General features: G+C 51.3%; 1 protein-coding gene across 3 annotated transcripts; it reads right to left on the bottom strand.

The window, feature by feature from the left end:
- Positions 1 to 583: 583 nt before the first annotated feature.
- On the bottom strand, positions 584 to 20326 carry PITX2 (paired like homeodomain 2). 3 transcript variants are annotated; one of them, XM_082653380.1, is made up of 5 exons: positions 20006 to 20326; positions 16149 to 16204; positions 15544 to 15681; positions 4239 to 4444; positions 584 to 1820 (listed from the first exon to the last, which is right to left on the bottom strand). In XM_082653380.1, the coding sequence occupies exons 2-5, from the start codon at positions 16192 to 16194 to the stop codon at positions 1257 to 1259; spliced, it is 954 nt and encodes a 317-aa protein (XP_082509506.1). In that variant the 5' UTR covers positions 16195 to 16204; positions 20006 to 20326; the 3' UTR covers positions 584 to 1256. The 3 variants fall into 3 exon arrangements, with proteins under 3 accessions (XP_082509506.1, XP_082509507.1, XP_082509505.1); XM_082653381.1 differs by lacking the exon at positions 15544 to 15681 and having other exon boundaries at positions 20006 to 20322; XM_082653379.1 differs by lacking the exons at positions 15544 to 15681; positions 16149 to 16204; positions 20006 to 20326 and adding an exon at positions 5299 to 5527.
- Between the last annotated feature and the right edge of the window lie 1481 nt (positions 20327 to 21807).

Raw genomic sequence — 21807 nt, forward strand, 5'->3', positions numbered from 1 at the left:
AATAGTAATGTAATATAACATGAAGAATCTCTCTACTTAAGCCTGAGAGGTAAACGTGGAGGCCTAAATATTTTGAACTGAAGGTGTTTCCTTGTAAACTTATAGACGTATTCCTCTTGAGAGGAATGTATATAAATTGTAGATGTATACATACACACATACTTCTCCAGAACAATTTAGTGGATGTGCAGGTTCCCCCCTCCCCAAAGGAGTAAACTTGAGAGTCATTCCAAGCTAATGTACTTTCTAAATTTCTTTCCCCTTTCTTCTTTCCCTCTTATATTGCTAGCAATAATGGAATCCTCTGGGTGCAAGCCAAAGAAAAATCTGGGAAACAAGACCAGACTTCGCAGCCACCCCGCCTTTTTTTTCTGAGAGTACCTCTTTTTTCTTTTTAGTTTCTGATGAATGACTATAATTTATTTCTACCAAATTTAAATAAGTACTGCTGCCTTGTGTATTTAACTAGGCAGGCAGAGGGAACTGGTTTGTTTAGGAAGCAGTGACTGAGAAACCCTGGCCAGGCGACAGAGGAGGGCAGAAAGAATCCAGACCAATTTGTATGCAGTATATTTTACTCCCATGAAATAAAACACATTTTTTTCATATTTGCTGAAAAGTAAAACAATAATATTGTACGAAATGTTATACACAGGGTAGGTTGTACATAGCAGTTTCAGGAACATCATTGCATCCACCAGAGAGACTATTCTAAAACTGATATTCACACATTTTTTTATAATAATAATATGTTAGAAACATACAGTGTGGCATTTCGTATATACATTCCTTTGCTCGCAAGCAAAAAATCCTAATCGCTTCTGTATAACATGCTTTATTTTAAAGCCTAACCTTTAAAAACACTGTTGTGATATTACTAACAACTGCTTTTTATAAAATTAATTTGACATTTCGATATATATACATCCTTTCAGTCATTTTAATGTTAACAACGCTAAACTTAAAAAATAACAAGCTTATAGTAATGTTAAAATGTCATATCCAGTCAAACATTTGTGTGTGTCCTTGCAACTGTTGGAAATACTTTTTAGTGAAAGATGTCAGACATTGAGGAAATTCCTTTGAAATCAAAGGAGCTCTCTTTAATTCAGTGGTTTCCCTTTTTCTCTATATCTTCTCTCTCTCTCTCTCCCTTTCTTTAGTGCCCACGACCTTCTAGCGTAATTCCCAGTCTTTCAACAAGGGCAGAGCTGCTCTATCCGGCACGGTCCTAGAATCCCGGCGCAGTGCGCGGCTCACACGGGCCGGTCCACGGCGTACTGGCAAGCACTCAGGTTGGACGCCGGGTTCTGCACGCTGGCGTAGCCGAAGCTGGAGTGCTGCTTTGCTTTCAGTCTCAGGCTGGCCAGGCTCGAGTTACACGTGTCCCTATAAACGTACGGAGGAGTCGGCGGCGCGTAAGGACAGGCGGGCGTGGGCACCGCGGAATTCAGCGACGGGCTGCTCAGGTTGTTCAAGTTATTCAGGCTGTTGAGGCTGGAGCCCGGGACGCCGGTCACCGCTGAGGGTACCATGCTGGACGACATGCTCATGGACGAGATGGAGTTGGGTGGGGAGAACATGCTCTGGGATGACAGGGGGTTGACGTTCATAGAGTTGAAGAAAGGGAAGCTCTTGGTGGACAGGGAGGCCGACGTGAGGCCCTTGGCGGCCCAGTTGTTGTACGAATAGCCCGGGTACATGTCGTCGTAGGGCTGCATAAGCCCGTTGAACTGCGGCCCAAAGCCATTCTTGCACAGCTCGGCCTGCTGGTTGCGTTCCCGCTTTCTCCATTTGGCCCGGCGATTTTTGAACCAAACCTGGGGGTGGAGGGCAAGGGAGCAAACAGACGCCACAGATCGGATTAGTAAAACCTAGATCCAGGAAAGCACCAGCAACCACCCCCGCTCGAACACACACCCGCACACCCTCCCCGCCACAGTTCCCCACCCCCACCCCACGGCCCCGTGCCCTAAGCTGCCAGAGCCCCGTCCCAACGCAGGGGGCCAGGCCGGTTCAGGCCTGTGAGCCCGGGCTCTGAGTTGTGCCACAAACCCCAGCACACCGCCTGGCGGCCTGCGAGTGGCTTATTCACTAACCCACGTCCTCCTCAGGGTCCAAAAACACTTACTGCAAAATAAACTCAGAGCAGCGGGCTTTCCGCCCAACCCTTCCCCGGCCACCTTGCAAACTTGCTTGCATTCCAAAGCCACAGTGATGAGGGCAAGGGGCTGGGAGGCCACCTCTCTCTCCTACAACTCCTCCTCCCCTCTCGAATCTCCACCGCCACCCCCTACTCCACGGAACGTGCGCCCTCAACAGGCGCCAGGCCACGACCCCCTTCCTCGCCTAGCAAAATAACCAAATAAAAAGTAAAAGACCACCTCCCCGACAGCTAATTAAACTCCGCGAGCCTGGCGTGTAAATCTCCGGGAACCAGGGAAGAGTCGCTTTGCAGCCTTCCCCTCCCTTCGCTCCAGTCCTTCATACCCTCCGCCCACCCCAGGCCAGACCCGCGCGCCCGGCGCTGCTCCGGCCGGGCCCGGCCTAGTCGCTGGGCTTTGCGGGCGGCCGCCCAGCCCCGCCAGCCCCCACCCGTGTCCGGTGGCCCAGACGCAACCCCATTCTCAATCCACATCGGGCCCGCCCGTAGCCCCAGACGGCGGTTATTGTGTATTGGAGCGAGGCCTGACCCGAGATTTCCGAGCTGACACCGATGATGTTTCACATTACACATCTCAGCCAGGCCCAGCCACCTAATCCGCTTTTTTCCCCCCCTTTTTCCCTTTCATTCTCGATTTCCTTTTTATCCCCCTTCCTCTTTGCACCCGACAGCTATAAAAAGGACGCCTCACTGCCCACTCGGCTGGACAAGCAGCGGGCCTGGAAGGAGGTAGTCCCAGGGAGCCTGAGCGCAGCGCTGCGGCGGCAGGAACTTGGAAGGGGCTGCTGAGAAGTCGGAGGGGGTGGGGGGAGGGTTTTCCGAAGGATTCCGGAGACCCCATAGATTGTGTTTTCATTTTAATTACTTGCCATTTCTACCCTGGGCCGTCTAAACTTTGCCCAGGCGAGAAGAGTACGTGTGAGGCCCGATCCCCAGATGCGCGTGAGAGCTACGAAAAACTGACCTTGTGCAAAAAAACACGCGGTCCGGGCCTGAGCCGTAGCTCTGCGCTGTTAAACTAAAACCATTTCCAACTTCAACCTGGCTCATTTATCCACTAGCACAGCCTCATTCCCTGCACACATGCCACTCAGAGAGTGCCTTCGGTCTCTCGGCTTTGGGAGTGCATTTTGGTCTCATTTCATCATTATTGCTAGAGTGTTTTCTTCTGTTTTCTCAGCTCTAACTGGGGGCTCTTTTTCTATCCAGAGCATTTTTTTTTTTAACAGCAAAGCCTCTGGCTCCTGCTATGCATGTTTTCTGCTTCCAGAATCCTAACAAATTTGGAGTTTTCCACCGACCAGCACAAACCAGGATATTGGGTAATTTAAGTTCATTTTTGCCAATCCATAAAGTACAGATTTGCTACAAAGGTAAGCCCTTTCTTTAATAAAACTATTATGATTGGGAGGAAGGGTGTGAGTAACAGTCTCCTGAGAAAAGATAAATAAACCAAACCGAAAAGTCTTTCTTCTTTTCTTTCTAAGAGGACCGGCAGGGTAGCAGTTGTGTATTAAAACTGCTTCCGCAGATCACAAAACCAGGGGATAGGGTGTGGAAGAGATCTGAATGGCAGAAAAACCGCAAAGACTGTGTAAGGAGGGAGAGGAGAGGAGAGAAAGGGCCGGGCTAGGCCTGGCGCGGAAGTTTTCCAGGGAGGGCAAACCCCTGCGTGTCTCAGGCGGGTTTTCCTTGTTAAAGGCGCTCAGGTTGGAGCCTGTCTTCGGCTCCTGGCCTGGGACGGATCTTATTAGCGCTCGTCTGGCGAATACAAGCCGGGAACACAATGCCCTGTGTAGGGGAATGCACGCGGCCGCGTTTGGGAGCGCGCAGTGGGTCGGGGCGTGGAGCCGGAGCCGCTCCCGGCGCCTGCGCCAGGCCCGCGGCCAGTCTCGGAAGAGGGAGCTGTAACCTCGCAACTGGGGCCGCCGTGAGAGGCCATCTGCCTTTGCAAAGGCACCCACCCGAGCCCTCCCGGACAGCGCTGCCTTCCACACTCTCTCCCGGGCTACAGGGCCGGCATCCCCGCAACGCCCTCCCCGCTAGCCCTCCCAGCCTCCGTGCGGGCTCCTACCCGGACTCGGGCTTCCGTAAGGTTGGTCCACACGGCGATTTCTTCGCGCGTGGACATGTCCGGGTAGCGGTTCCTCTGGAAAGTGGCCTCCAGTTCCTGCAGCTGCTGGCTGGTGAAGTGAGTCCGCTGCCGCCGCTGCCTCTTCTTCTTGGACGGGTCTTCGGCGCCCACGTCCTCATTCTTTCCCTGCTGGCTCTTATCTTTCTCTGAAAACGAAACACACAGAGGTCCCCGTCAGCATGCCCACCTGCTACCCGCGAACGCCAACTGGACCAGGCGGCAGAGGCCGGGGAAGAGCTGGGCTGCCTGGCGGGGGAGGAGGGTGTGGAGCGGCCGCTCCGGGCCAGGGAAAGAGCTGCGTCTGCAGGGTGTGCAGACGTGAGTGTGGGTGTGCGCGCCCCACCGCCTCTCTTCCCCCAGCGCCGCACGTTTTATTTACACGTTTATCTCACTGCGACGGCACACTCATTTTTATAGCCTGTGCTTTCAGGTATATTTATAAGCTTCTGCGTGGACACACCAAATCTCCCGGGACACCCACACGCGCGCGTTTTACAGAACCCCCTCGTAAAAAGCTCAGATTTCGATGCGGTTTCGGAAGGCTAGGAAAAGTAGGCTTCGGGATTCGGCGAGGCACCCAAGTTCCTCTGCCCTTTAGGAAAACCGCCTGTTCTTCTGAGGCGTAGTTTCACAAATATTTTTCTAACAAGCGGAGCTTCTTGGTAGCTGAAAGCCGAGAGCAGAACAGGGGACGCATGGGGGCTCGGGGAGCGGCCTCTGAATGTCCTCGAATGGAGATACTGGGATTTTTGTGACCCAAAAAACAGAAAGGAGGCCAGGATCGGAATAGGGAGGGCGGCAGAACTGCCCGCGTGGATCGCGCCACCCCAGCCGGGCAGTCCAGGCAGAGCGAACGGGACGAGGGGTCAACACAACCCTGGCACCAGAAGTTCTGCGGGGAGCGGGCTACAGGACCACTCCCACCACGCCTCCCCCAGGAGGGGCCGACTTCCTCGGGGGCGAGAAGGGCCGAGCGGCGCGGGGCCACGCGGCGCCTTACCTGCGGCCTCGGGGCTGGAGGTGTCAGAGATGGTGTGCACCTCCAGCCTGTGCTTGGAAGAGTCCAGGGAGCGGGTCTGACCGGGAGCCAGGACCGAAGCCATGGCCAGCGGCTGGGGATGGTGACAGGAGGAGGACGAGGAGGCGGCCAACAGCTTGGTCCCTGCTGCTCGGTGCTCAAAGTGCAGCGGGCCTTTCATGCAGTTCATGGACGAAGGAGCGCGCCGCCCTACGAGTCCTGGGCTGCCGCCCGGCCGAAGCCCCGCCGCCGCCGCCGCCGCCGCCGCCGCCGCCGCCGCCGCCGCCTGCTCCGCTTCCCGCTCTAGGCGCGGAGTTTCCTCGCGGTGGCCGCCGCGGGCAGAGCAGGGAACACAACCCCGGCAGAGTCCTCGAGCCGAGCCGCCCGAGTCCCCTTCGGAAGGCTCAAGCGAAAGGGTCCGGCGGCCGAAAGTCAGCGGGCCAAAGGAGATATGGGGATGTGGGTAGGAGAGCACGGTTCGGAGCGTCTTTGGGGAGCAGGCTTCCAAGCTCCAAAGCGAAACAAGAGTGGGCAAAGACCCCTTTCTTCCCTCCCTCCCTCCCTCCCTCCAGTACCCCTCCAATAAGGAAAGCTAACGCCGCCGTTTGCGCTCTGCCCGCCCCCCGCGCGGCAGCCCTGACAGCGAAGTGTCAAGAGTGACAGGGACAGGTAGCTGTTACTAGATCTCCTGCGGCGGCGGCGGCGGCAGCGGCGCGGGCCTCTGGGCGCACCCTCCGCGGTGCGCACACGCACACTCCCTCGGGCGGTCGAGCTCGAGCCCGGCCTCGCCGCAGCTCAGGTCCCAGTACCCAGGCGAGCGACGGACCAGCTCTGCGGCTCCAAGCTTCCCTGTTGGCCTAACATCTTAAAACCAGAGGCGGGCTTCCTGGTGCCGAGACGTCACTCGGCCGCTGCCCTCCCCAACCCTCCCCGCCTCCTCCCAGACCCTTCGCCGGCTGGAGTGACGTGACTCCGCACCAATCAGGAGCCCCCGAGCCGCGACCGAGGGACAGTCCGGTCTGCACCTATCAGCTGTGCGGGGCCGGGCTAATACCTCGCTGTGCCCGCCGAGTCTACACCCGGCGGCTCCCGGGAATTCTGCTCCGGCCCGGCCAAAGACGATCCGGCTTTTAGTTCTGGTGGGGAGGTGGAAATATGCGGCTGGGAGTAAAAGGCTCGTCAGAAAGAAGCGGAAAGATCGAAGGCTGAGAGGTATAAGGATCAACAAGACACCCAGCCACCCTCCCCTCCTTCCTTTTGTGTCTCACTACATTCATTTCCCACCGAGAGGTGTTTTTCTCCCCCGTATGGAGAGGAGACATGCTACTTAAAACCAGAAAAATTTCAGAACACCAACAAATCATCTCTCCGATCTTAAATTTTCCAAACAGTCTGTCAAGTGAATGCTGCGGAGCTAATCTGAAGAAGCTTTACTTTAATTGCAAAGAAGACAGAGCCAAGAGAGGCTAATAAATTAGAATTCGAGAAGCAAATGGATCCGTCAAAAGAAAATTACCTTGACTTTAAACGAACAACTGTTTGGTGGTTCACTCTGGATTTATACAAGAATAAAAAGTCGCCTCAGATCACGTTCTCTGTAATGCTTATTAGTCCCCAGACAGAAAACACACAATAGACTAGAAACTCTAACCCAGCATTTTCAAAATGCTGAAAGCTTATCCATTCTACTTAACATTGATTCAGACACATATCCGAGAGCTTTCAAATTCCTTATACACTGTATTAAGCTCATCCTAACCCGAGAGAGCCACGCTTTAAATTCAACTCTCTTGTTTACTTTGTTACCAGATTCAAACCCATAAAGCCTGTAGAATCAACAACCTTGAGCTAATTATATATAAAATATGCTTTAATGAATTTCCATACAATTAAGAATGTTGCCAAATAACCAATTTCAAGGATAATTTTTAAGTCATTTTCTATTCCTAGGAGCTCCAGGCTGTCTTGAATTGGTGGAGTCCATAGGCAGAGGCAGTAGGTTGTCGGCAAAAGCCTAGGAGAACATTCAGCAAGGAAAAGCAAAGCCTTGTTCATTTATTTAAAACAAAAGGAAAAAACACCTTTGGGGACATCTAAATCTTTACAGCTCTATTTCCAAAGAAATTAAAGAAAGAAACTCAAAGTTATCATTCAAAATAATTTGTGAAAGTCCTTTTGTCCTCCGGCTTAGGTCAGCTGGAGAGCACAAACTAATCTCCCCTGGGTTTCTGCATTGATGATTGCTTTATTGTGGAGTTAGTGTTATCATCCCTGAATGTGTATTTGTTTGACGTTACAGTCAATGATTTGCAACACCAGTATGAGGTATCTTCAGAAAACTCCCTCCTTGTCCTTGTTCCCAAGATTGGGAAACTTTTCAATCTGAGGCAGAGTGGACGAAGCAGACTACAAATACGTTTGTAACCTATGTGTCTCTCCTTTGCCCTGCTCCCGCTTCCCCCCCACCATATCTGCAACTCCTCCCCCATTTTAAACAAGCTTGAGAGCAGTCCAAGAACCAAATGAGAATTCTTCAGTCTCTCCCCAAAGTATCATGCCACTTTAAGAAGAATTTAGCTACAAGGAGGAACTTTCTTCATAGGAAGCTTTAAATCAGCATTTCTGGTTTTAACCTTTTATTCCAGTTAACCCCATTCCATGCATACACACACCTGCTTAGAGCAGAACACATCCTCATGTGACAGGTCTGCATTAGCTGAGGCTCATACGTCCAGCTATATTAGGTCCTGAAATCTTATCACTAAATTATACATGTTACATAAGCAGCCTGTTGGTAAAGAAGGTTAAATTAATTTACATTCTGCTCATTAACTGGTGCTTAAATGATGCATTTTATCCCTGAGATTTGGTGGAGAATCTCCTTCTCAGACCCCCCAGTGTTTCACTGAAGACAATGCTCTTACATTTGTAGTGGTTTTTAATCTGATAAGACACTAATTTGCTTAAGTCTTTTAAATAAGGGTTTTAAATGTTTCTCACCATTTTCTTATTGAATTTCCTCTAATTCCCCCAAGACCATAAAGTATATGTGTAAAGTAAATATTTCCTCCCATTGCACTGCCAACTGATGACCTATAAGTCAGTCAATATGAATCCAGCCCTTTTCTGCCCAATGTGTTTACTAATCATATTCTAGTATCTTCTCTTAAACCTCAGCATAGCTGCAATCCCCACAATACCATACGCTCAAGCCTTCATATCACAAAGAAACTCAATCACATCAAAGAATGAAAGATTCTCCTCCATAGTGAGCATACTTTTTTTCCTTGTCTCTTCAACATTCAAACCCTGGAGTTGCAATTTTTGGTGGAGGCTCTGAGTGGTTTTCAAAACTCCTTACTCAGGAGAGCTGAGAAGCTCCACAGAGCCATGTAGATTTCTAAGCCCATCTCTCATTAAACCCATGGAATTTTGATTTAAGCTCTTTGGCTCTGTTGACTAACAGAACTTTCCTCAAGGCAAATACAGTATGAAGGACCTAAACCAACCTCCAAAGTGGGTGAAAAATCTAAGGGCAAATGACAGCTCCCCGTAGTGCCAACGTGTGGAAATGCTGGTGATCAGCCTGAAAGCCTAAAAAGATAAGGTATCTTAAACTATATTGATCCATTGCAAAGTCAAGTGGAGAATAAAGAAAGACAAATTACTTGAAGAACTCTGGTTACGCAAAAATGAAATCATATATACATACGCATATATCTATCTATAGATAGAAATACACATACATAATATATCCCCCCCCAAGAAAAACCCCAACTGAGGCAGGGAGGTATTTCTTTGCATTTTTCTAGCCAGAGTTTCAACTCTCTCCTAATCTTCTAATCACTTCACACACTCTGAGTTTGGGTGATACCCTTTCCAGCCCCAACAGCGTTCACTCCACCGGTGGTAGGAGTGCTCCAACATGAAAAGTCTAGATGAGGAAAAGCAAGTATGTAGTGGGGAATGAAGAAACATTTTTCAGTTAAAACTCTAGTGGTGGTGGGCAATTTTTAGATTTAATCTACAAAAAACCTGTGGGTGCAAATGTATAGGCAATACAGATGACAAAGGAGCTGGAAGTAAGGGAACCTTAGGTATTCTGTCAGTTCAGAGCTACTGTTACCCGCCTGTCCCCCACTCTTCTTTGACTGGTCCTAGAAATTACTATGACTTCAGCCTCCATCACAGAAATTGCCAATTCAGAAAAAACCCAGCATGGTCGGTTCGGGGAAGCTGGAGGTGCTGCACAGTTGCGGTGGGGAAAGGACAGGAAGCCCAGCGCGGCTTTGGGTTTTCCACTCAGAAGAAATCAGGGATCGTCTCAATCGGGTTTTCTTGCTAAAGAAAGACCCTTGAGGAGGGAAATGTGTGACACGGGGTCAGGCGTGTTTTGAGCTGGTATTTGCCACCGATTACCAGCCTTAAGGTCTTATTTAATTTCACACTCTTCAGGGTTAGTTGCACAAAGGCCCTCTGGCCATTGCGGCGAGAATGGGTTGGGTAGCGCCGCCAAACTCTCGGCTGTGGCGGCCGGGATATGAACTGGGACCCAACCAAGTGACCCTTGACTTCTGGGAAAAAAAAAAAAAATCTGTCCTCAAAGCTCACCTGGAAGATGGTTCAGTTAGATGTCTCCTTGCGCTGTCAGGCCGTAGAGGGGTGGTAGTCTCGCTCCCGTCCAGGCCAGCTCAAGGACGAGACCCGCCCGGACTCAGGTCGGAGGCACGTGACAGGCGTGAGTGTGTGTATGCGCGAGCGTGCGGTGTTAGGCGCAGAGGTCAGAGGGAGACCTTGCACCTTGCCCGGAGAAGTGGCTCTGCCTCCCCTCCTTCCCCTGCCTGGCTCTTCTCTGCCCGCAAATCAAGCTGGAAAGGGCCGCTTCACTGTCCTCCCCCCACCCCAGTCACGAAGCCGAAGCACCCAGAAATTAAAGGCTTTATTGTGGCTGATTCCGCCTCCCCCATTCCCTAAATGGAATAAAAAAGTGCAGGTTTGTAAAAAGTGGCGGATTCTTTTCGGAATCAGAAGTCTGTAGAGGTACTGAGCAACATCCGTCCTCTCTGGGTCCCTGCAAATGGTCCCCATATTTCCGTTCCCACACTGTGGCTTCAAGTTTGGGATAGCTGGCTGCTGGGCGGTTCTCTTCACCCCACACTGGCGGGTGGAGAGAAGAGCGAGAGATTCGAGGGGGCTCGGGGAGGTGGGAGGACTACCGCAATCACTAAACCCACGTGCTGTAATGCCTTTTCACATCAGCCTGTTAATGCTACAGGTTTATTAGGGGCTCATTTAATCGTCGAACTGCAACTAGTCGTGGAAAAGTAAAATAAAGAGAACGGTATATTTGTGTATAGAGGTAAGAGAGAGATAGAGGAATGAGATAAACATCAACATCTAGGTCCAGACAGATAGAAATGACAAGGGACTAACTAAAGTTACTTAAAAAAAAAAAGTGGATTGAAATGCTCCTCTTTCTCTTTTCTCTATTTTCCCTCTTCAGCTCATGTCCCGTCTCCCTTTCTATTTCTCTTGTTCCCCTTCTTTCTGTCTTCCCTCTCCCAGACATGCTGGTAGCTAACATTCAGCATTAGTTGTCATGGTGACCATAAATCACATAAATCCAAAAATACCCACCTATAATCTGAGATGAAGCTTTTATTTCCCTAGTGAAATAATATTTTAAAAACTGTCAGCTGACAAAAAAAAAAGGAACCCACCTCATTGTCGTAACACAAGTAATATATTACTTCTAAAGGTTTAAATTAAAATGTCAGCCTGTTAAAAACATGCTGGGAGAATCTTGGGCACTCTTCATGTCACATCCTCACAATGAAGTTGACTGCATCACTCCCTATCGCTGTTTAACACATACACGTAATTTTGCCTGCTCTCTCTCCTTCTATTCATTTCTTCCCTCCCTTCCCAACTACCTTAGTCCTCACAGACTGTCTGCCTTAAGTTGTAAAAGAAAGGAGCGTCCTCAGGATCAGAAAGGAGCTCAGTCCTTTGCCTGAGTCTTCTGAGGACCTTGTATGTTGGTCCTCTGTTATCAATCACTTCCTTAAATGAAAGATGGGTGCCTTGGGGGAAAAGGTGCTGGTCAGGGCCACAATGGGAGAGACTTTCTAGAGGAATGGAGAAGAGAGAAAAGCGGAGGGAAGGACTGGTGGGGAAAAGACGGAGTAGTGGAGAACTGAGCGGGGCGGCCAGCTTCTGTGATTACGTCTAGCCCAGGAAAGGTATGTATATTCTCCCACTCTTGCCTTTTTCTCCTGAGAGGAAACTTTCCCATTTGAAGACGCTGAGCGGGGGGTGGGAGGAAGGAGGGTGGCGGCCGCAGTTGGGCCTTTTGTCTTCTACCTTGGGCTTGTTGTCTTTTGCCTATCTTTGGATTACAGGGTATTCGCCTAGATGAAGAGCCATTAATTACCCATTCAGTCAATATTAGGAAGACGACAAAGCTTTTTACATAGGATTAAGAAGACATCAGATTGTTCCATTAGTATATTCCTGCTCACGAATAAGCTTTCGTTATACATTTCCTTCTCCCCCGAGTCGCTCTAACAACTGCTGCATATATTAACAGCGGGCGGTGCGGGATGACAGTCGAGCCAGCCTCGCGAAACTTTGGGCGCGCACCGCGTCAGTACCGAGGAACGCGACCTGTAAAGACTACTACTGTGCGGGCGGAAATCCGCTGGGACTGACTACTTTTGGACAATTTCCCCTCTTGGGAGGAAAAAAAACCCACACAGAAAGGAGAGGCAGCTTCTACCGATAAGCTGCAGATTTGGCGTGGGGTGGGGTGTGGGTAGAAAAAAAATGGAATTCTCCCCTTCCCCAGCTCCGCGCTTCCGGAGACCTCACGCCTCTGCAGCACGCCCCGGTCCCCTGACCCCTCTTCGCACTAAGAGCCCTCCACCTTTCTAAACACCCCCCTTCTTTCTGACCACGCTCAAGCCGGAGCGCCGCCCCACGCAGCACCATTTTGCCTTTTGCTGGAGGTGGTCTGGGCTGCTTTCGCGGTGCTCCTTGTGAGCATTAAAATAGCTCTGTAACGGCGAAGGGAAACCAGGCGATTTGTTTTGGGGGGCGCGGGGGGGATACATTAGGAATCCACGGTGTATGTGCTCCGCAAGCATTTGGTGATTGAGTGAATAGGGCTCTGCGGCCGCCAAGGCGGCGGGGGTTACCGCGGGTGCTCTGAAGAAGACGGGCACCCGGCTGCTGCCGCAGGAGACGGTGTGTGTCGCGGCGGGGCCTTGGAGTCCCTGTCCCTAGGGAAGGAAGTCTGCGCGCACCAGACGCCCGGGTCGAACACTTTCAGCCCAACTGCTCTGCCAAAACGATTTAAAAATTAATGGCATCGCTGGGGGAGGCCCGGCGAAGGTACCCGCCCCCGGTCCGGTCGCGAAGCCAGGCTCGGGGACCGAAAGGCGGCAGCTCGGTCGATTCCAGCTGCGAATCCAGAGCCACGGCCCCTAAACTTTAAAGGTATTGACAGGGGAGGATCATTCCGTCCTCTTCCCGAAGGCGAAGACAACTTTTTGAGTTCCTCCAAACGGAGCTCCTTTCGGGACACCCAAAGCGGGGAAAAGCCAAGGACCTCTGTTCCAGGGGGATGTTCTAAGCGGGCCTCTGCCCCTTCTGTGTGGGGGATGCTGTTTAACTTGTCAACTCTTCCTGTCTTCACCTGCCATACCTAGCCACCCCTCTCTTCACCCTCTCTCAAACCCCTGGCTTTAGGGGATCTTCAGCCTACTCCCTGCCCCCTCCCGTTTCGGGGTTCTAGCCAGGCTGTGGGTATCAAGGGGATGGGGACTCGCTTGCGATGGGACGCAGAGGTCGGGCCTCCCAGAGGTCGACACTGTCAACTCCGAAAACGTTTTCAGTCTTCAATGAGGACACCGTGTTTTGGGGGGATGAGGGAGAATAGTACCAATAATAGAATAGCATGGCCCTTTTCGAAAATCGCATGTCATTGTAAACACTTTTCTTTTTAAAAGCCAAAAAAAAAAAAAGCAAATAAAAACTAAAAAATTAAGGAGAAAAAATCATTTTTCTCTTTCTTTCCTTCTTTCTTTCCTTCTTTCTTTTCTTTTCTTTTCTTTCTTTCTCTCTTTCTTTCGCAGGCTGTCGATAGGAGTTTGCATATTCCATAAGTTAAATTTACTTCTACTCAGTAAACGGGACTGTGGCAACCTTCCTTCTATGGCTTTGCCCACTCGTGTGTGACATTTTTGGTCTAATCCCATTCCCTAAACGCCAATAAAATCAAGAATTTCAGCATTTTTCCTATCACGTGTCTCTTCTTAATTAATGGCATTAAACATGTTTGGGCAGCAATTTTCCTCTTCGGTCCAAAAGGTAGAAAACAGACTTAGCTGTGTGGGGAAGAGCCTATCACTGCACTAAAATAATCCGGGCCTGAACATAATGGTTAAGAAAACAATCGTTTGTTATTTCTAGCTCTTTATTTGTTTGCTAATTACCAAAAGCGAACGCCCAGGAGCGCCTGCCTGAACGGTGACAGGAGCAGACAGGACTCACCGGCTCTCCGCCGCCTCTTGCCCACCTAGGAAGCCCCCATCCCACCTCAGGCTTCCCCTCCAAGGGGTCCTAAGCTCTCGTGGAAGCCACCTGTCCTCAGAAACCATTCCTGGGGTCAAGAAAACACTGGATTGGGGTGGGGGTGGGAGGAGGCATTTTGCATCTCTCGGCTCCCAGCGCTGCGAGAAATGTCAACCTCGGCTGGGCCGCGGCCGGCCCGCGCTGTGCGAAGCGAGACTGGGGAGCTCCCCTAGCCTGGCCGGAGCCGGCGCTGAACACGCACAAAGCATTTTCCCCGGGAGTCATCGCTGCTCTTGATTTTTAACCATATCCCAAACATACTCTGGTGTAATAATTTATTTTTACGACCGATTATCAAACAGAAGAAGAATTTAACACAATCTTAATGACAGAAATCACCCGACGTTATCTCTACATGGCCCCATTTAACCCCATGGGGTTAATCCCGGACAAGTGAGCGTTTAACTGGCCCAGCAGGAGGACTTAGCGATATTGCGCAGTGTCGAGGCCGTTGTGCTCCACACCACTTTAGACGTTTTATTCCAACAAATGATGCTTTTCTCTCCAATTCACTGGGAAGCCCAGTGCGGGGCTTTTGTTTTCTTCTCGGTAATACGGTTTGTTTACTTGGCGGGGAGTCCCAATTCGCTCCCCTCTAGCACACATTACATTTGTATCCTTACACTTTAATCCGGAAAGAGGGGGTTAGGGGCCGAGGACTGTGAGGGCTTTATCTCCTCACGTTATCAAAGGTCAACAACCTCCTAAGGATAGGCACTTATTTATTAAGGGGCCTGGAAAACACGGAGAATAGACGAACGGTAAATTTGAGTTTTTCATGTATTCCAAAGGAAAGGTTGTCCTCTCATCCCCTCTCTGTCTCTCTGTCTCTCTCTGTCTCTGTCTCTCTCTCACACACACACACACCTAAAAGACACGTTTCAATTCAACAAGATCTGTGCGTAGGAGACGTTTTAAGTTTGACACACGCCTGCACACTTTGAGCAGCAATATCCCTTGCCTCGTCCAGAGTGAAACCGATCAACCACACTACCAAAACCCGAGATCCCGCAACCAGCACAACAGGTAGGTTCGTGTCGACAGGGGCACACACTCCATTCCACCCTCGGCTGCTGCGCGCAGTTGCTGCCCTCAGGCTCTGCAGGGCTGTTGTCAGCTCGCCGCCGGGGCGAACCTACGCCAGCCCGAGCCTCGCGTGCTGGCCTTCCGCGGTAAACCCCGCGCCCACAAGCCTGGGAGGGGCGCGGCCGAGGGCCGTCGGTACGGGGTGGGCCCTGCCGCTGCTGCATGCAGTGGGACGTGGTGAGCGACAGAGGTCGCTGTTGGACCACTTTTCCACGCCAGCTAGCGGCACAGAGGTAGGTTGGGGGTGTGCACAGATCAGGCCACACATCAGGAGATGATCAGGAGAGAGCGAGAGGGAGAGGGAGAGGTGATGGGTCTCAGGAGTGCAGTATAATTTGGGGAAGGGAATTAACGTTCCTTGGACGGCTGCTTCCCATCCCAACCAGAGGCCAAGTTCCGAGCAGGCGCGCCCCGTCTGGCGGCCTCGCCTGCGTGCGTCTCACCCGAGCCCCAGAGGACCGGAGGCTGGTGCCCAGCGCGCGGCCTGCGCCTCGTTCTCGGCCTTACCATTGGCGCCGGGATGCTGCCTCGGGAAGAGCTTGCTGCTGGCCGCCTCTTTCCGGCTCTCGGGGGAGTCCGTGAACTCGACCTTTTTGATTTCGGAGTCTTTGGGGAAGAGGCATTCAACGGCCGCCGGCTGCACGCCTGGGCCACGCGCGCCCGCCCCACGTGCCGGGAGAGAGACGCCCCGGATGGCGGCGGAAAGTAGCGGGGGTCGAGGAGGTTGGGAGAGGGAGGCAGGACGGAGGAGAAAGAGGGACAAAGAGCAAAGACCCAGTTAGAGGAAAGAGCGGAGGACACTCCCGTCTCCCGGACCCTCTGGCAACCCGGCGCAGGGCGGCGTTCTCTCTCCGCGCCTCCCCGGCTGCCAGCAGCTCCCGTCGGGAGGCGGAGGCCCGGGGCTTCGACACGCGGCGACACGCTCCCTCTCTATCCACAACCCCCCACTGGGAGAGGCCACCGGCGTCCTGGTTCTGATTTCCTTCCTGCTCTGGCCGACCCCTCGGGGAAGCGCCCGTCGCGCGGCCTCGCCACGGGACCAGTGCCCTCTCGCCGCCCTCGCGTGTCGCGGTCTCCCGTCGGGTGACCCTGGCGGAAGAAACGACTCTTACCTAATTGCACACACGCCGACACTAGTTTGCGGCAGTTGGTCTCCATTCCCCGTTATCTGCAAAACGGAAGAGAAGGAGGGCTGTGAGAAGCGGCGGCGGGCGAGCGCGCAGGGCTCAAAGCAGGCTACCTGTGGGGCAGACGACTTCGACACTAGCTATTAGGCGCCTAGTCTGTGCTAGGTTTCAGGCGTGTTTCTCGAACCTGACAGTCTCTGGCAGCCCAGCCTCATTCCCACCCTTGCCCCCGGTCCAGGACATCTGAATGTTTACCAAAGAGGGGCGAGGGAATGTGCCTCCAGAGTTGCAGCAAATGGGTCCAGGAGCTCTTGGCCGATCAAGTCACCGTGTTCTGGGAACCTAGGCTGTGGAACTACTCACAGGGGAGTCTGTGTCAGGGGTTAAAAGCCCGTCTGAACACGAGGACAGCCTTAGCAGATACAAAATTTGGGGATGAGTGAAGAGGACTTTCTCCTTGGAGAGTTGCACGTGAAGGCCAGCACAGTGGCTGTCCGTTAGCTGAAGCCTAGTAAACATTTATAGAGTGCCAGAGTCAACTTGTTCCTGTTAGGTAACAGTTCCCCTCGATTTTCTGTAATTCTGAAACGAACAGGACTCCCTAGGCCTAGGGTGCTCCAGGAGCGAGCTGGCTTCGGGCCTCTCAACCATCAGGAGCCACTTTTCCATATTTAGCCACACTTTGCCCTGGAGATACTCACCCGGCCATTTATTTACCCTAAAGTATGATTTAAGATCGCAGAGCAGGGGAACGGGGTGAAGTGACTGAGATTGAGGAGAGCGTGGCAAACGTCCCCCGGAGGGTTTACTGCCCGCCGAGGACAGAGAAATAGCTCTGAGAGACCAGCTCCTCCAGTTCTCCCCCTTCTCCTCCCCGGCAAACCAGATCTTCTCCAAATTTCCAACCACAACGCAGCGAGCCAAGCGTTTAACGTGCGCCCCCTTCTCCGCCACGAGCAAACCGGGAGAGGTGGGTGGCGAGGGGCTCTGTCGGGGTGGGTAGAAGAGCCGCGGCTGCTTTAAAGACGGAAGGAAAGAAAGGTGCCCGCTCCTCAGGCCCCTTGGATCTCGGCGCCTGCCTCGCTCCACGCTACCCAGGGTACGCCGGCGGCGGAAGGGCCCACCTCACTCAGGTCCGGGGCTGGGGCTGGGGGGCGGGCGATACCCGGCTGCGCAAGGGGCGGAGGCTGGGCAGGGAGCTAGGGGGGGGTCTGGCTCTGGCGGAGTCGCATTTCCCGGCTCCTCGGCCTCTCCTGGAAGGAGCCGGGGCCCAGGGGCCTCTGGCCAAGGTCGCTGCCTAGAGGAGGGGCTGCCCCGCGCGGCGGCGTGGGGCTCCAGGGATGGGGACCGCCAGGCGGTTCCCCCACCCGCTAGCGTGGACGCGGGCGGGGGCTCTGCCGATGCTTGCGGGCCCGGGGGCCCAGAAGTAGCAGTTTGGTGGCTCCAGATTTAGTGATTCTGCAGTAAAATCACAGGATTAGTCCCTGATTGAGATGTCTGTTCATGAGATATTACAAAATTCATTATCACAGCTTTCTACTAACTCGATATGAAGTAACACAGATGGGATTTTATTAGTCCAGACTTCAAATGTTTACTTATGATAATTTCAGGGGAAATTTGCATGTCATCATCATTTCGATAATCTTTTTTTTTTTTTTAACTTCTGAATTGGCTGCATTATTAGCCGGTAGCCAGAGCTTTGCAGATGGTAACTGCAAATAGTTTTTATTTTTTTTAATAGTAAAATATACAAGAGAAAAAGATCGGGTAGCTCAGTGTAAAGTCAGTCAATTATTACACATTCTCCCCCCACTCCCAAGCTTCAGTGCTGAAGACCAAACAAAGCAATACAAAACAAATCTTCAAGAACTCCTCTCTAAAGACTGAAAAGAAGGTCAAGGCATGTTTCTTAGCTCACTCCTACATGTCCTTATGACTTGGGGATTTATTTTGCAGTCAAAATGAGTCCTGAAACCTGCTTTTTTTTTTCTCCTTCATATAATGACCAGGCTTACTAGATGAATTGAGTCTAAATATCTGGGGAAGGTAATTTTTAGAAAGAGACCTCCAATTCCTGCCTGCTGATCCTTAAACTTGCCCTGTCAAGGCAAGTCTTACAAGACAAATTTGGCTGCCGGATTTAGAGACTGGCTTCAATGGCTAATCTCACAAATTAAGATGAGCAACTTTTCCCGTTGGGAAGTTGTTCTCACCCCAAAAGTTCATGTCCTGCTTGGAATGTATACGCCAGGCAATCTTGTTTTGGCCAACGTGAGTTTTCTATTGTGAGCTTACTAAAAAGCACGACACAGCTAATGGGAGCACCCAGAGCCACACTGGCTAAGGCAGGCAGGCAGGCAAGCCCTAAGGAATAAAACAATTTACTTAAAAATTATTTCTGCTGACTGCCAAAAGATGAAATTGCAGGAATGAAATATAGTCCTAATAATTTCACATCCTTTCACATTTCCCTCCTTTCCATTCAAGTTGTTACCCTATAACAAAATCTTTAATGGAAAGTTTAAAAATAAACATGGCAAGAACATATGTTTTCAATGAACTAAATTAGTGAGATTAGTCAGTAAATTAATTTGCAGTGGGTAATCATTTAAGGAAATTAAAATACTGCTTAACATAGTTCTGTATTTTAGCAGTTTAAGCCTTCTTTTAAACCAATTAATATCGATGCTTCAGGAACACTTGAGGACAAACATGCTCAACTTGAGGAACAAAGCACCTGAATAATTTAAGTGTAGTTTTTCTGAGGTAGAGCAAAACATTCCATAAATGAAGTAGCTATTTCATTTTTAGGGAAGGTTTGATTGTTGAAACCTTGTATGTTTATTTTGTTACATCAACAAAAATCCTCAATCTATATTGCTTAAGTGCTTTGTTTCCTTGACATAACTGGTATTTGAATTTTTAGATGGATTTCCTCCAAAACGATATTAAAAGCATCTTTAATTCTTATTAATGGCCTAAAAAGAATGCAAGGAAATCTCTCAAAATCAAATTTTTCATAAAATATTTTAGAATGTATGAATTTCCTATATTATTTTAATTCATGATAGTAAATTTCTTTAAAAATTTAGTTTAGTAAGACATGCTACTTGCACAAATAGAAAAAAAGAGTAAAATAAAAATCACACCACCCTATGATGGTTTGATTTCTAAACTGCTTAGGAAAGTAAAATCATTAAATTGTATTAAAAAGAGAAACATACTTCTCAGATTTAGAATCATAATTTTTTTCTTGCTGGACGGTTGGAAAACAGTCCTGTCCCCTGCACCCATTTAAAATGTATCTCCCGAAGTGCAAGATTGGAATTGACTGGTAATCAATTTAAAGGATTTATAATCCGAAGTAATTGTGTGAGCTTGGCATTCAGGCCTGGCTCCCAGGTAATTCGCTTGGGCCTGAGAGGTCACTCACTGCCAGTTAAGATGGAATCTTTTTCCAATTGGTAACAATGGGAAGGGGGCTAATCTTCCAATAGCTGAAACTTTGTACAGAGCCCTTTATCTTGAGAATGCTAATCCTCAGTTTGAGGATTTGTCCCTGTAGTGTTGGCACCAAGATTTAAGGGAAGATACCTCCTTTTAAATGCCAGCCATGGTCTCGCTTCCCACTCGACTTCAGCACCCCGTAGATTGTTAGCGTCTGTGACTGGGGACGAAAGGAACAGGGCTTTGCGAGGTCTGTTTGCCAACTGCGTTACCTCGGGGGAAAGGCAGCCCCAAGAGCCACAAATCACCTACGGTGAAGATTCTCCAAAGTGGAACAAATTTCCAAACTCGCATTATCTCACATCCCTGCGGGAGAGACGGCCTCCACTTACCGGCTACCGGGAGAGAGCTGCTGTCTCCGCGTCCCGCCGCGTCCCGGAGAGATTTCCAGCGAACCGAGGCACGGGCTGCACCGCAAACGCCCGAAAGCCGGGCCGAGAGGGCGGCGAGGCTCCGGAGGGCGCCGAGTTCCGAGGGGGTCCAAGGGCGCGCAGTGGCCTCCGGAATCTAGCCGTCACTGGCCGTTTCTTTCTGCTCTTCTCCAGCTTTCTCGCTCGCTCTCGCACTCTCTCTCCCCTCCCTCGCTCTCATCCCTCTCTCTTCCCTCAGCTCCGACTCCCTGTGGGGAGTGACGTGACGTCAGCAGAGATTCCACCAAACTCCACTGCACAGTGGCGGGCTGGCGGGCGGGCGGGCAGCCGAGCCGGCAGCGTGGCGGGCGATCAAGGGGCGAGCGCAGCGCTTGGGCGAGCGCGGGGGGAGCCCGCAGGGGCGACGGGAAACGGGGCAGGGGAGAGAGGTGGAGGCCGGCGGGCCGCGGAGTCGGGAGCTGGAGAAGGAGCCGGGAGAGCGAAACAGGAGAGGGAGCCGGGCAGGGCGCTTAGACAGGAGCCGACTGAGCCGCAGGCGCAAGCACTCCCACTGTGGAAAGGAGCACAAGAAGGGAGGATGGGAAGGAGGAGAAGAAAAAGGAATCTGCGCCAAACCGGGAGCTCTAATAAATCAGAGGGGGAGCGCAAGGGCGTCGGGGAGACGGAAACGTACTCCTGGGGGGTGGGGTGGCAAACCCAGACGGGTAGGGAGGAAGGGATGGAGAAAGTGGCCCAAGAAATGGAACAAAGGACAGTGTACATGGGTTTATCTGGGGGCAAGGCTTGTGGGGTGTGAGTTTGAATGTGCCTCTGTGTGACCTTCTTTCAGGCCTGCAGGGTTGACGAAAGAGGTCATAGAAACCAGGGATTGCGGGGGACACTGGAGGCTGGAGAGAAGGCAGGCGGGGTGGGGTGAGAGAGGATGACTGAGGAGATATCCGGAAAAGTGGGGATGAGCGGGGGGTCGGTGGGGTGACTGGGTTTGGGAAGAGGGTGGGAGAGAGACAGCGAGAAGGGAGCGAGCAAGGCTAGTCAGCCGGGGAAGGCCGGGATGCCTGGCCCAGCACCACCAGCCGGGACACCGGGCCCGAGGTCAAGGCGGGTGGACCAGACGCGCAGCACCCGGTGTCGGCGCGCAGGTGGGCATGGCCGCGCACTGACCAGTGTGCACGAAGGGATTGCGCTGGACGAGGCTCGGGTGTTCACTGAGTCTAGAATTTCCTCTCCTGTACCTACACTCAACAAGTTCACTCCGGGTCACGGCTATCTCATTTTTTAAAATGACGAGGTTAAGGTTCCTGGCGAGCATGGTATTAAATTGCAAGAGATGATGGGGTGGGGGGGAAGGAAGCTCCCCTCAAATCAACATTTGCTCTTAAAAATCGAAGAACGTGTGAAGTTAGAGGGGTCACCCTCCCGCCCAACCCCGAAAAGTGTGCCCTACTTTTAAACCCTGATTTTCCGATTTCCAGCAAGAGCTTGTGTTTTGGTAGTGAGAGGATATTTTTGCCCTGTCCTGCCTTTGCGTGGAAGGACTTTTAAACACGATTCACCTGGAAGACCAGGTGCGAAGGCTTCTGCCAGGCATATTAGACAAAGTACTTTTAATCTCAAGGGCGTCCTGTTAATGTATGTTTTTGGAAAGTGTTGGAAAACAGCCATAGCTCCCAGTTCCGTATTCCCACCCATATTATTTCCTGCATAGGAGCAAAACTCAGCCAGGCCTGCCATTGGAGAGTCCCCCCTTTTGGTCCTCAAGAGAG

The sequence above is a fragment of the Grampus griseus genome, assembly GCF_964374135.1.
Source record: "Grampus griseus genome assembly, chromosome: 4".
Classification (NCBI taxonomy): domain Eukaryota; kingdom Metazoa; phylum Chordata; class Mammalia; order Artiodactyla; family Delphinidae; genus Grampus; species Grampus griseus.

Bases quoted from the DNA above. Each gene is read 5' to 3' on its own strand.
- PITX2 (XM_082653379.1), bottom strand. From the start codon at position 5,506: ATGAACTGCATGAAAGGCCCGCTGCACTTTGAGCACCGAGCAGCAGGG. The intron at 4,445-5,298 runs GTAAGGCGCCGC...TTTCGTTTTCAG, and splicing joins CTCCAGCCCCGAGGCCGCAG to AGAAAGATAAGAGCCAGCAG. The intron at 1,821-4,238 runs GTAGGAGCCCGC...CTCCACCCCCAG, and splicing joins TTACGGAAGCCCGAGTCCGG to GTTTGGTTCAAAAATCGCCG.